General features: G+C 31.8%; 1 protein-coding gene across 3 annotated transcripts; it reads right to left on the bottom strand.

The window, feature by feature from the left end:
- Positions 1 to 4,139: 4,139 nt before the first annotated feature.
- LOC146955313 (uncharacterized) lies at positions 4,140 to 9,340 on the bottom strand. Of its 3 annotated transcripts, none has more exons than XM_085721054.1 (2): positions 9,218 to 9,340; positions 4,140 to 5,034 (listed from the first exon to the last, which is right to left on the bottom strand). In XM_085721054.1, exon 2 carries the CDS (start codon positions 5,027 to 5,029, stop codon positions 4,391 to 4,393), a length of 639 nt encoding a protein of 212 aa, XP_085577180.1. In that variant the 5' UTR covers positions 5,030 to 5,034; positions 9,218 to 9,340; the 3' UTR covers positions 4,140 to 4,390. The 3 variants fall into 3 exon arrangements, with proteins under 3 accessions (XP_085577180.1, XP_085577187.1, XP_085577183.1); XM_085721061.1 differs by lacking the exon at positions 9,218 to 9,340 and adding an exon at positions 6,904 to 7,045; XM_085721057.1 differs by lacking the exon at positions 9,218 to 9,340 and adding an exon at positions 5,603 to 5,771.
- Positions 9,341 to 13,433: the final 4,093 nt, after the last annotated feature.

Raw genomic sequence — 13,433 nt, 5'->3', positions numbered from 1 at the left:
ATAAAAATACTTTTCAAAAGAGTGCAACGTATATAGACTAGAAAAAATATTTTATTTAAAAAAATTCAAATCATGTGGATATACCTCCACTTATTTCCTAATATTACAAAGAAAGAAGTTTCTTCGTAAATTAATAATTAAATAAATGTAATTTGAGATCCATCCAATCTTGAACTTGAAACTACACTATAAATATAACATTTTACCTAGTAATTTTCTTCATATATTCTCTCTTTTTGTGTTCATCTAAAAGATATCATTCTATTAAGATTAGATTTATTTTCCGTCTTACTCCCCCGTTTACAAAATGGCAAACAATGGTGGTCTTGGACCTTTCATATGCCCCTATTGTTATAACCAATTCAACTATAAAGAAGACCTTGACTATCACAATTGTTTGTCATTGAATCATAGTTTACAGATAGAATCAATAAAAGTTGATCGAGCTGATTCAACTAACGTGTGAATTTCCCTCTTCACCAAATGTTGGGGGGATGATGATGGGGTTAGTTCCCCCACCAAACAGTTTTCACGAGATGCTGATGGGTTTACTCCCACCTCCGGGACCATCACCGCCTGCTGAGGTTAAATTTGATGAAACCATGGACTTGATATCCTCCATGGATTTACCTATCGGATCCATCATAATTTCTGAAGAAAATAATGGAGCAAGACACATACCACTAAGACCACAAGCACATGCAACATCTGAGAAAATATCAACAACTTTTTCACTTGCATCACTCGAGTCTTCTCCAACAACAGTTCCATATGTCAACGATCCAATGGAGTTGAACCTAAAGTTAAACCTCTAAAGTGTTTAAAAAAATGATTTAAGTTTAAATTGTATTTTGGATTTACCTATTAACATGAGTATTTCATGCGCGTCTTTAGACTATGTCGCAAATCTCTTATAGAATTCTCCAACGGATTTAAATTGATAATATATGTCATATACAATTAAGATTATAGGATTTAAACAACATAAACATCCATGAATACATCCAAATTATGTTAAAACATTTCAGATTTTAGAATCCGAATAAGATACGCAAGAAACTCATAGGGTGGAAAAAATTATAGTCATTTTTATTTAAAGTTAATTGATTTTTATTTAAAGTTAAAATTAAAATGAGTTGAATATGTTGCTGAATAACAATAAGGGAAATGTTAACTTGTGCTCTTAAGTCACAAGATAAAGGTCTTAAAATAGAATTAAATAATAATTATTGTATTGAAAATATAAGGTTATGCATGCGAAATTTGCAAAGTTAAATTTCTACATTTAGTTTCTTATCGTGTGCCGGCATAAGTTAGCAACACCCTAACAATAAATAGAAATATGCAAGTGATTATTATAACATAGTAGATCATTAATTAATTAATTAATACATGAATCATCTAACCAACCATCTCTTGTATGCGTTTAATGAACGTGAGTATATTTTGATCAAAGACCAGTTACCTAATACTCTGATTATTATATTATAATAATTAACTTATATTATTGTTACACAACAACTTCGTTTATTTTCTCATAGAATTTGCGATCATCTCTTATAACCAGTGGCGGAGCCCTTCATGGGCTAGGTGGACCACGGCTCATCCAAAAAAATTAAAAAATTAAAGATTATATGTCTGTTTTGCGAGATTTTATATAATTTTGTGTCGGTTTTAGATTTCGGCTGATCCAAATTCTTGCAAAGTGGTGTTGTAGTCCACCCGAAAAATTTAAATAATTCAATTATAGGTCTATTTTTGCGAGACTTTAAATAATTTTTCAACGGTTATAGTGTTTATATATTATGATTAATTTTAGTGGCACATCCGAGCTTTTTTTTCTAGCTCCGCCACTGCTTATAATCCCTCCTTTATTTTTCTCATAAGTCTAAAACATAGACAATAAATTAGGCAACAGCATTCAATTGATCATGTTCACAACTTGTATTTTTGCAATATAAACGATTTTATTTGCATTTTTCTAATAAATTGGTTGCATCTTGGTAGAACTTTGTGCTGCAAATGCCAGAAGAATGGAGACTCTTGTTAGAACTTTGTACTGATTATGCAGTATGGCTCGAAATTGGAGGAATAGTCTTTTTAAGTGTCATACAACCATGATATGTGGTGGCTCTCAGTGGCGGAGCCCTTCATGGGCTGGGGTGAGCCACGGCCCATCCGGAAAAATTAAAAAATCAACGATTATAGATCTATTTTGCGAGATTTTATATAATTTTGTGTCAGTTTTAGGTTTCGGTTGATCCAAATTCTCGCAAAGTGGTGTAGTGGCCCACCCGAAAAATTTAAATAATTCAATTATAGGTCTATTTTGTGAGATTTTATACAATTTTATGTCGGTTTTAGGTTTCGGTTGATCCAAATTCCCGCAAAGTGGTGTAGTGGCCCACCCGAAAAATTTAAATAATTCAATTATATGTCTATTTTGTGAGATTTTATACATTTTTATGTCGGTTTTAGGTTTCGGTTGATCCAAATTCCCGCAAAGTGGTGTAGTGGCCCACCCGAAAAATTTAAATAATTCAATTATAGGTCTATTTTGCGAGACTTTAAACAATTTTTCAACGGTTAATTTTAATGGCCCACCCCAACTTTTTTTTTTGGCTCCGCCACGGGTGGCTCTCAAACTATAGCATTGTAGTGCAGTGGAATTTCATCAATTTCTTAATTGCAAACTTCAAATAATAAATTTGAGTCTTGTCAATATTTTTCTTAGTGTATAATTCTGATTTAATCTATTGATTTGGATCTTCAAGATTATACCCAGATCAAAAGAATCATCAGTTAGAACATCCTTTTGAGATTTCCCTAGAAGATCACCATTTCTCTTCTTTATGTATTCTACCCAAAACTCGTCGATTTCATTTCCACACATATACTTAAACATGTTTAAAGAGCATACAATATAAACTAATTTTACACCAGACATCTACAAATATACTATTACTTTGCCGCATCGCCCTAGTTTTGTAAATAAAAAAAAAAAAAAAAGGGCAACCTGGTGCACTAAAGCTCCCGCATACGCAGGGTCCGGGAAGAGGTCCCACCATTTGGTGTATTGTACGCAGCCTTACCCTGCTTTTTACACAAGAGGCTGTTTCCAGGACTTGAACTCGTGACCTTCCAGTCACATGACAACAACTTTGTAAATGCATTTGAAAATTGATTGTATAACACGGAAATAGTAAAAGTTTAAATTTGAATGTAATTGTAAAAATAATCTACATTGTACTACAAATATGACATTTTTTAAATGAAACAACATTTAGGGTGAGGAGATGATGTCCTAATCCAATCAAACTCTACTTAAACAAATAATCTAAATTGAATTTTGAATTCTCCACTTCCAATCATATCTCTTTCTCTGTTTTCTTTCTCTCCATTTCAAGCCATACTCATCAAAATCCTAAAGGAATTGAAGCTCAAAAGCAGTCAGTACTAACCTTCCTTATCTCTTCCTTCACTACAAAATATCTAACTAAACCATCAATTTAGCACTGATCACAGATCCAAGAACACCATCAAGAGATCTCACTTCCACTGGTTCTTCTCATTCACCCATTAATCTCAAAGCTGTCTATGATCTCCAAAGGCCAATAAAATACTACTTCCTGGCCAAATAATAAGTAAAAGTAAAATGCACCAGAGGGTAATAATAATGATCAGAAGAAGAAAGTATTCTAAAGAGGAGTTCGGTTAGGCCACCATGATTTAATCACTCCTCCGCAAATATGATTTGAATGAATTTCCATGCAGGTTGTGAATGGAAGGTGAGGAAACACCTCTCTAGAATGCAAGCTTTGTAAATCACACCCTCTTATATCATTTTTTTTCTTTTTCATGTTCAAACCATAAATCAAAATTGTAATGAAGGAATATTAACATAAACTATTCACAGACCCTCTTCATCATCCCCCAACTTAATCATATGATTCACATCATTCCTAATGTTGTTTCTGCTTGTTTACTTATCACATCATTATTGGTATTTTACTTTTGTAATTTGTGTCTAAAACACTATTTTTAATCATCTCCAAGATAGAGTCTTCAATAGAGAAATTATCCTTCAATACAACATTAAGAAAAGAAACCCTTTTCTAAACCAGTGGTGGCACATAACATAAGCAAATAAATGCAAAAAGTTGGCAGTTAACTGATTAAGATGAATGCATCCAACTAAAGACCAACACTATCATGCTTCAATACATACATTCAACAACAAAGGAGAATGCAAAACAAAACACAGGATCCTAAAATAAAAGGTATAGAAGTTCAAAAAGCTTCAAGCCTTCAACTACATAAGTTTTAGAGGCATTACCTTGCAATAACCTTCATCAATGTAAACTTCAATCCAAAATAAATATCAATAATTTTAAACATTAGGTTTAAGTTCAGGTAATGAAACTGAAACTTTCTTGACCGCCTCATTGAATCCAACATTGTACTGCCGTGGAATTTCAGCCTTCACCACTTCAATTTCAGCCTTCAACTTGTCAATAATATCTTCTTTGACGAGTAATTTTATGTTCATCTTAGAATTTTCCTCTATCAAGTTTTCTTCTTTTTCCATTAATTGACACTTTTCCAAGCTTAATTCTTCCAAATTTTCCATCAAGCTATCTACGTCCTTCTCATATTCAGACAACTTCTTTTTCAATTCAGTATTCTCTTCAATGCAAGCCTTGTTTTTCTTTTCCAAATCACTAACCATTTTCCCCATACTACGGACAAGAAACACCGATCGAACAGAATCTGCTAGCATAACTTGGCTACACTTCTCTAATCCCCACACGTCAAATGCTTCACAATCCTTTTCTGCAATGAATTGCTTATCAACAAAGTCTCCAAATGGAAAATTTTCATCCCAGATTGATGTGCCATCACCATTCTTGGCGGGTGTAGCCCGTGAAACATTGGTTGAAGTTTCTGGTGGAGATTCCTCTACATGATCAATCTTCCTCTTCCTATTGCTACGTCTTTCGGGTAAACCTTTCACAGACTTTGAATCCATTCTTCCTGAAGAAGTAACATTATAGAACATGAAAAATTATTAAACGAAAGCCCCATGATTTGGGATTGAAATTTCAATCTAAAAATCAAACTCAAAACCCCCATGATTTGGGAGAACTCAAAATCTTCAAACTTAATCTATGTTGTTATAATATTATTAAACGAAAGCCCTCCTCCTCCTCAATCTCCTTAAGTGACCCAACCAAAACAAACAAACTATCTTTTTCGTTATTATTTTTTTTATGTTACGTTAACCCACCGGTTTCGGGAAAAAGGTCATAAGAATCTGGAATTCAGTCGTAAGATAAATATAGTCTCGTCAAAAATTGTTTCATCTATAACTATTTTTTTTTTCATTTTAGCTACCTTAAACTCTGTTCACACCAAATACTCTAATTCAGATAATGTAAGGAGAAATTCTTTTCAAAATGGATAGTAACACAAAATCAACACACCCATTAGCAAAAGTAAATAATGGGTCATAAAACTTGAGAAATATAACAAAAATAACACAAAACTGTAAAAATATGGCATCATACAGTAATCTAATTACAAGTTTAAAAAAAAAAGTTACCTTTTAGAATGCAAGAATGATTCGTACCGATGGAAAATGAAAATGAAGGAAACTTACTGGAGAAGGGTTATGTAAATAAAGTGACTCTACTTAAACTCAGAAACAAATGAATCAATGGTGAAAATCTGCTCAAAATTAAAAGAGCAATGATCCAACGCTTCTAAATGTGCAGCCTATATTTCTGTTTCTATTCATTAACAAAATACAAATTTAATTTTAATTTTACAAAACCAAAAATACTAAAAAAGGAAAAGTACGTTACAGGTTGTCAGGAGAAGTAATTAGTACTACAGTACACAGCAACAAACAACATTTTATTTTCGCTCCCCTCAAAAAAAAAAAATTTATTTTCGCTAAGTAATAATTGAATTTGTAGAATTGTAAAAAAAAAATAATAATAATTAAATGATAATGTATAGATATTAGTTCAACATTATATGACATGTATGGAAAATAATATTGAGAGTTTTTAATAAGAATAAGAAAAATATAATTAGTTTGTTGTATTAAAGGTGGAACAATTTTTTGTTAAGTTATATTTACTTCGTTGAATTTCAAAATATCAGAATCATCTTAAATCTTCCCTTAAAAATAAAGGGTTAACTCAAAAAAAAAAAAAAAAAATCAACCTTTAACTCTTTGTTTTCTTAAGGTGTTTTGTCTCTCTATAATTTTTTTATTCTCTCACTTTTTCTGAATATTTGTCCAAAGAGACATTGTAGGAGTGAGTCTTGTGAGTTATATAGTGTAATAGATACCTGTTTATTTTAAGTCTTGTGAGGCTTAAGACATTAATAATAATTTGGTAATAGATACCTGTTTCTAAATTTTTATTTTTTTCTTGTACATTAGATACTCGTTCTAACTTCTAAATATGTTGGCATATATAGTGTTCCAAGTCACCCTTTTTTTATCTATTTTGTATCATGAAATTTAAAAATTTAAATTACATATAGATAATGACCACCAAGCAAGAGCAAATGCAATCAGTAAAGTTTAAACCATTACATAAAAAAAAACATTACTTATATGTAAATTACTAGTTTGAGTAGCAGAATGATGCTAAAAACTTATAGCTATAGAACAAATCAAGTATTGAAAGTTTTAGTCTTAATATGAGTTTATATGTGGCTATAATCCCATCCCAATCTACAAAAGACAAAGGAGTCACAAAACAATGATACTAGAAAACCTTACAAGTTTCAAGAGCAGTGCAAAACATCTATGCTACCCAAACAAAGCACTAACTACACATGTTTAATAAGGTATTCCCAAATCACCATAAAGGTCAATCAACTTACCATGAATAATTTTAATTGACCCAACTTGATCATGGTTTAAGTTTAGATGCAAAAAATACAACTTGTTTCACTGCCTTATCATAGCCAGCTTTGTACTGCAACTCAATTCCACTCTTCAATTCTTCAATTTCAGCTAAAGGGAACTTTTTCAAGAAATTTTTCAAGAAATTTCAGCACTAACTGCATAATTTTTCTAGGAGTCCATGTTCCAGTTCCCTTTTGAGAAGAAAGATTTAGAATTTCTTGAAAAATTTCCTTCATTTAGAACTTTTTCAAGAAATTTCCTTCATTATTCAAGAATTCAGCTAAAGGGAAATTTTTCAAGAAATTCTAAATATTTCTTCTCAAAAGGGAACTGGAACATGGACTCCTAGAAAAATTATGCATCAAGTAACTCAGGGAAAATGAGTAACTAGCTCATGCTAAAGAATTTAGTCATAAGATCTTATTACCTATCCTGAGGATGTTATTGATGGATACAAGCATGCCACTAACAAGCAATTAATAGGGTACAAAAACAATTAATGACTTTCAACTGAAAGCATACTTCATGTTCTGGCCAAATGCCTCATGACTCATTAGGTATATACAGAACAGTAAAATCACTTGCTCAAAGAAGATTTTAAATTTAATTCCTTAACAACTTATTAATGAAAGATTTATTTTTTTGACAAAGCATATTTATTAAGGATTTAAACCTCTAGGTAATCATGAAGTAAAACAACCAACATTCCATGACAATGTCTAACCTATAAATCTTCTTGTTACGAATATATATTTATCTTAGTACATGTTAAAAATAATACATATCTAAATATGGACTAGAACCAAAGGAAAAACTAACCCTGTTAATAATCAGAGAGTGTGGATATAATCCCAATCTAAAAGATGAAGAGAATGGAAATGATGATGCTGTTGACATTAACAATGAAAATAAACTGGTTGGGTTCCTTCACACACTCATCAGTCACAACTTTTTATTCATTATGCCCCACAAATCTGATGGATCTCTTAATGAAATGGAAGCATTTAGCAGGTCACAAGCACGAGGTTAGCTCTAAAATGTTTTCTAAGGTAAGACAGTATGCATGTATGTAGTACTGAACCAGAAACAGTGCTTCTTCTAAGCTTAAACAGTATGTTCCAAAATGAAGTTCAACATAAGAACAATAAACAACAACAACAAGAACTTCATCACCAACACTTGTCATCATATTTCTCAAATTTGAGAAACCATGATTTGATGTTAATAGGGTAAAAGCAGAGTCAAACTTCAAGTGGAAATTTTCATGTTTCATACATGGATTGAGGATCATGGACTTGGTGGTCTAAAATTGACATAATAGATAACCATATCACATTTCAAGCACACTTATGGATTTTTTGGAATCCATAAGTGTGCTTGAAATGTGATATGGTTATCTATTTGAGTTTATCTACACGCATAAGTACTTGTACACTGTCTGGGAGAACTTGCGAAAACAACTTATGACATGTTATTTATCATTTGTTTTAGAAATATGAGTTGGATCCAAATATGGTTTATGACAGAACACTATGACGTAATATGATCCATGTAGCCGACCTCACATAGTGGGATAAAGCTTGATTGTTGTTGTTGTTATAGAAATAGCTTACTCAAAAACTATGAAGCACAAAAATGACATGGATACGGACGATACTGCTAGTTTTAAAAACATATGACACCGACACGTATGTAAATAAAATACGAACATTATTTATAAAAGATCTACGTTAAGAACTAAACTATATATAAGTTAATCAAAATTGAGCAATTCGGTACACTACAAAAAAGTTCTTGAACAAAATATGACAATTTTCACCCGATTCATCCATCAACTATACCGAAAAGTTAAAAATGATGTTATCGAATTCTTACCTGATTCATGCATATACTACTTCAACACATCTTTAAACTCAATAGAAGTGTCTAAGGAGTGTAAAAGTATGTCGAAGCAAAGGAAAAAAAGTTTCTTTTGGGACATGTGTGGTACGGGTGTCGGACAACAATGGGTGTCTGACACCGGAACACGCTTAATGCATGAGGTGTCTATGCTTCAGAGCACATAATCACTTTCATTATGTTATAAGCTGCAAATTAAGTTGTTTATCTACACAGAGCCGAATCTACAAAATCATCACTTATAACTAAAAACACCCAGCAGAAAAAACCCAAAAACATGACAACAATATAGCAAAAATTAACACAAACCTAAGTGAAAAATGATAAAAACAAAGCAAAACTAGTAACAGTATAGCATGATACACTGATTTAGAAGGTTAAAAATGTTACCTTTTAGAATGCGAAGAAGTGAAGTGATGAGAGATAGAATGGAGGCTTGAATTGTGGAACGAGAAAACTTGCTTGCTAAGGGTTATGAAATAAGGTGACAATGCATTCCATTTTCTGATACAAATGAAAATCGATGGTTTAAGTGAAAACAAAGATAAAAGGACAGTGATCCAACGGTTGTAAAATGATATTGTATGATGTGATCAATTCAAAGTCGCAATCCAATATGTCAAATATTTGATGTTTCATTTTGATCCGTTAGTTTATTGGAAAATAATTCTTAAATATCCAAAATCATTCTAAGAGAAATTGAATCACATCCGTACCCACAATGAATCATTTTTTTAATAAGAAAAAGTTTTTCTTCAACCTCGAAGACAATGATATAATGCATTATCCTTTATTATAAAAGCTAGACTTGCTTGGCTATCATGTTTGCCCTAATCCTCCCTACTTTGCCCTAATTCTCTAGCTTTTTTCCCTCCTAAACATGTACTAATTGCTCGAGTAATCTCATCCGTTCAAGCACTTGATTACATCCGCTTATTCAAACTTGAAAAAAGTTCTCTCACTTCGTTAATGCAATTGAATACGTATTAAAGCCTAATCAAGTCGGTCAAAATTCCCCTACACTAATTGCTAATCAGAAATAACTAATTCCCCTACACTAATTGCTAATCAGAAATAACATAAACATCCCTTAGAAAGTGGCAATTGAAAATGTTTCACGCATATTTTTTTACTGTTTCACGCATACACTAATTCCTATCGCATTATTCTACTGACATTTCAATGTTTCACACATGCATTTTTTACACTATAATGTGCTATCCGATATAGAGTGATAGGAAGATATGCGTTTCAAGGTGAAATTTCCCTCGAATTTTACCACTAAAGTATGCACTAATCACTCTACCATTTACTACCTATTAAAAGCAATTATGACCTACTTATTTCAAATATTAACACGTATCAAGGTTGATTCAATTTTGAATAGTAATTATTACGTACTGTTAAAGGCAATTAAGAACGTAGTTAATGGCTTGAAAATGTCGTTAATGACAATTAAAAACTTGAAAGTCGCATATTTTCGTATAGGAATTACTTTTAATTGCTTTTATGCATTATGCGCTAACCACTCTACCAATTACTACCTATTAAAAGCAATTATGATGTACTTATTTCGAAAAATAACACGTATCAAGGTTGATTCGATTTTGAATAGTAATTATGACGTAGTGTTAATGGCAATCAAGAACGTAGTTAATGGCAATTAAAAACTTTTGAATAGTAATTATTACCAATAGAAGACTATGATTAATCACATTTGAAACTAACGAAGAGAATTGTCAATTATCTATTTAAATACCACTTAGTTGTGCTAATACAACCATTCTCGACTTTAAGAAAATTTAAGCAAATATAACTCTTCTTGCACTTGCTAATATGGCAAACATTTTCACCCCCATTTCAGTTGTGACAGGTGGAAAGAAGGATTTCAAGCTGATTGTCCGTGTGGCCCATATATCGCTGATCCGTGATAAGGAAAATCCAGACGATATCATCTTCATGAACATGATATTGGTTGATGATAAGGTATATTATATAAATCGATTGTATAAATAAATGATTCATTTTTCAAGTTGCGACTACGATAACATATACTATGGTTTATGTTAATGACATGTTATTTTTTGTTTAGCGAGGACGGATCCAAGCCACTGTTCATAAGTTCCTAGTGCCAACGATTCAAGGAATGCTTGAAGAAGGAGGAACATATAAGCTAGAGAATGTCATGGTAGGATTTAATGAGTGAAATTACAAACTCTAATTGCCACACAAGCACAAACTTAATATGGAATTGGTGTAAGGCTTGGATCAAATTTCAAAGGAGTCAATTTTTGTTTGTTTTATTTGTAATGACTATTAACAAGAGTTACTGTAAGAGATGGGTTGAATACGTAAAAAAAAAGGGGTTGATGATAACCAATGATGAATGTGAAAATACTAATGTCACTTCAAATGTCATTTTTATAGTATTTCGTAATGTATGATAACTAATGTAAAATGTACGGTTTTCAAACTATATTAATGTCAAGATGATATGATTAATGTAATACATTTTTATCATATGAATATTTCATATTTTTTTTTATTATCTTACTTACTAAAGCTTATCCCCTAAAGCTATCATTAACCCTAATTTTTCCCCCTAATTATTCCCAACGTGGCATTTGTGTTCTCCATGCATATTCAAATTTTCTCTCTTTCCCATGACCATATTTTCTCTCATTCTTAACAGCTCCCACAATCTCTTCTCTTATCAATTGTTAACGCCCCTCCCTCTCTCTCTCCCCCTCATCGGTATGCATCGCAAATTTGATACGGCAACGCAACGTGACGAAGCTGAAGCGAAGGAGATAGAGTGATGGTTGGTCGGATTTTTTTAAATGTTGAATCTGATGAAGCGAAGAGATTTGTGTAAGGTGATTGTTCAACCGAGAAGAGAAATCAGAGGGATTTTAGAAAATTCATCGGACGGTGATTATCATGATCTAGATTGTTATTCTTCAGAATACTCATCTGTTGGATTTGATGACCTAATTCCCTTTCTCCTGGTTATCGATCTATCAAAGTCTTTTTTTAGTAATCATTGTAATTGTTTTCTTTTTATTTTTTAAAAAAAAAATATTGGTTTGGTTACGTTTCATTTGAATTAATCTCATGTTTTGATTATGACATCTCTGATTAGGTGATTTCGATTAACAGTACCCCACAAGGATATGACATCTCATGTTAACCATTTAACTTATGTACGTGTATGTTTTTATAAGCCATGTTATATCTATGCATATTTATTTAACTTAAAAGTAATTTATTATGATCCTATGCTTTAGCCGTGTGACCAAGACCATAATATTGTCACACAAATATTTTTATTTTTTTGGTCAAATATTGTAATATGTATTGCTCTTTAGAAACTATTTCGAGGACTCTGTTGGTTCTACTTTTGTTTATACAGCTATCATTGAGGAGTTAATAGTTTTAACTATAGTGTTCTTCCATAAAAAAGTATCTTCATAACTTAAAAATAAATTCAAAAGAATTGGGTTATCAAAAACTAGAAGCATGCGAAGAAAAATTTGTAAAAAGATGTGCATAGTAACTAATATTAGTTGTGTTGATCAGTTGACATTGATTCTCTAATAGGATCTAAAGGTGTTATAATAGTTAGTTGTGATTATCCTTTTGAAAGAAATTGATAGCTCAGTATGTTTTTTGTCTGATGTGTACAATGTGGACATGAGTCTTTTGTGAGCCAAACTTCGGCGTCCTATATCCTCATCCTCTCCTCAATACCTGGTGTAAGTTGTGCTTTAAGGATCTTGGTTGTGTTATGTCATACATTTTTTGTACAAAGCCATACTCTTAAACGTTGCTGCAATGTGCCAATGTTTATTGTCCTCCTTCCATACATTTGCATGATAGTTTTGTTTGTTCAGTTTAGTGCTTAATATTTTGTTTATCTGTTCCTATATGTTGTGGTATCAATTAATATTCATATTGTTAGGAGGTTCTAAGAATCAACTATGATATTAATCGACTTGGTGTATTCTTTTCATATTTGAAATCAATGTTATGTTGTTATATTGGGTGCTTTACCGAATATTTAATGGTTCTGCAATAATCCAACTTTGCTTTTAGGCTATGATGTAAGTTTGTGTCCATCTCACACACAAAGGAAATTCAAAGTTTGTCTTAATTTTAATTTTATCGTTTTGTATAGGATTGTTTGAAAGCTGTGATTACTCCATCAACCAAGTCCAGTGAAAAGAGAAGAGAAAAGGGAATATAAGTCACACCAATCGATGATTGTGGAACACAGATGTTTGAGATTGTGTTGTAAACGAGCATAGTGAATGGATCTTGATGCTCTCCATCAATCTTTTTTTTAAAGACAATTCTTCTAATGTATTGTCTTCCACCTTTGTATTTTCTATTCTCATTGCAATCGTAAATGTCATATGATAATGTTTCATAAATCAAACAATTGGGTTTGAATGGTTAATGAATTCCATAAATAATGAATTGTTCAAGAGAACTTGAATTTGATTTTAGGAGGACAATTTTTGGTCAAACTTTTCTTACTTTTCGACCGAACTCCAGATTACCATATCTCCTTTTTTCTTCGAACCAGATGGTTAATACAAAAAAT

The sequence above is a fragment of the Medicago sativa genome, chromosome 1 (assembly GCF_051527215.1).
Source record: "Medicago sativa cultivar Bolivia chromosome 1, Bolivia_mono, whole genome shotgun sequence".
Classification (NCBI taxonomy): domain Eukaryota; kingdom Viridiplantae; phylum Streptophyta; class Magnoliopsida; order Fabales; family Fabaceae; genus Medicago; species Medicago sativa.
Note: the sequence above shows the minus strand (reverse complement) of the source record. Positions and strands in the feature narration are given on the sequence as shown.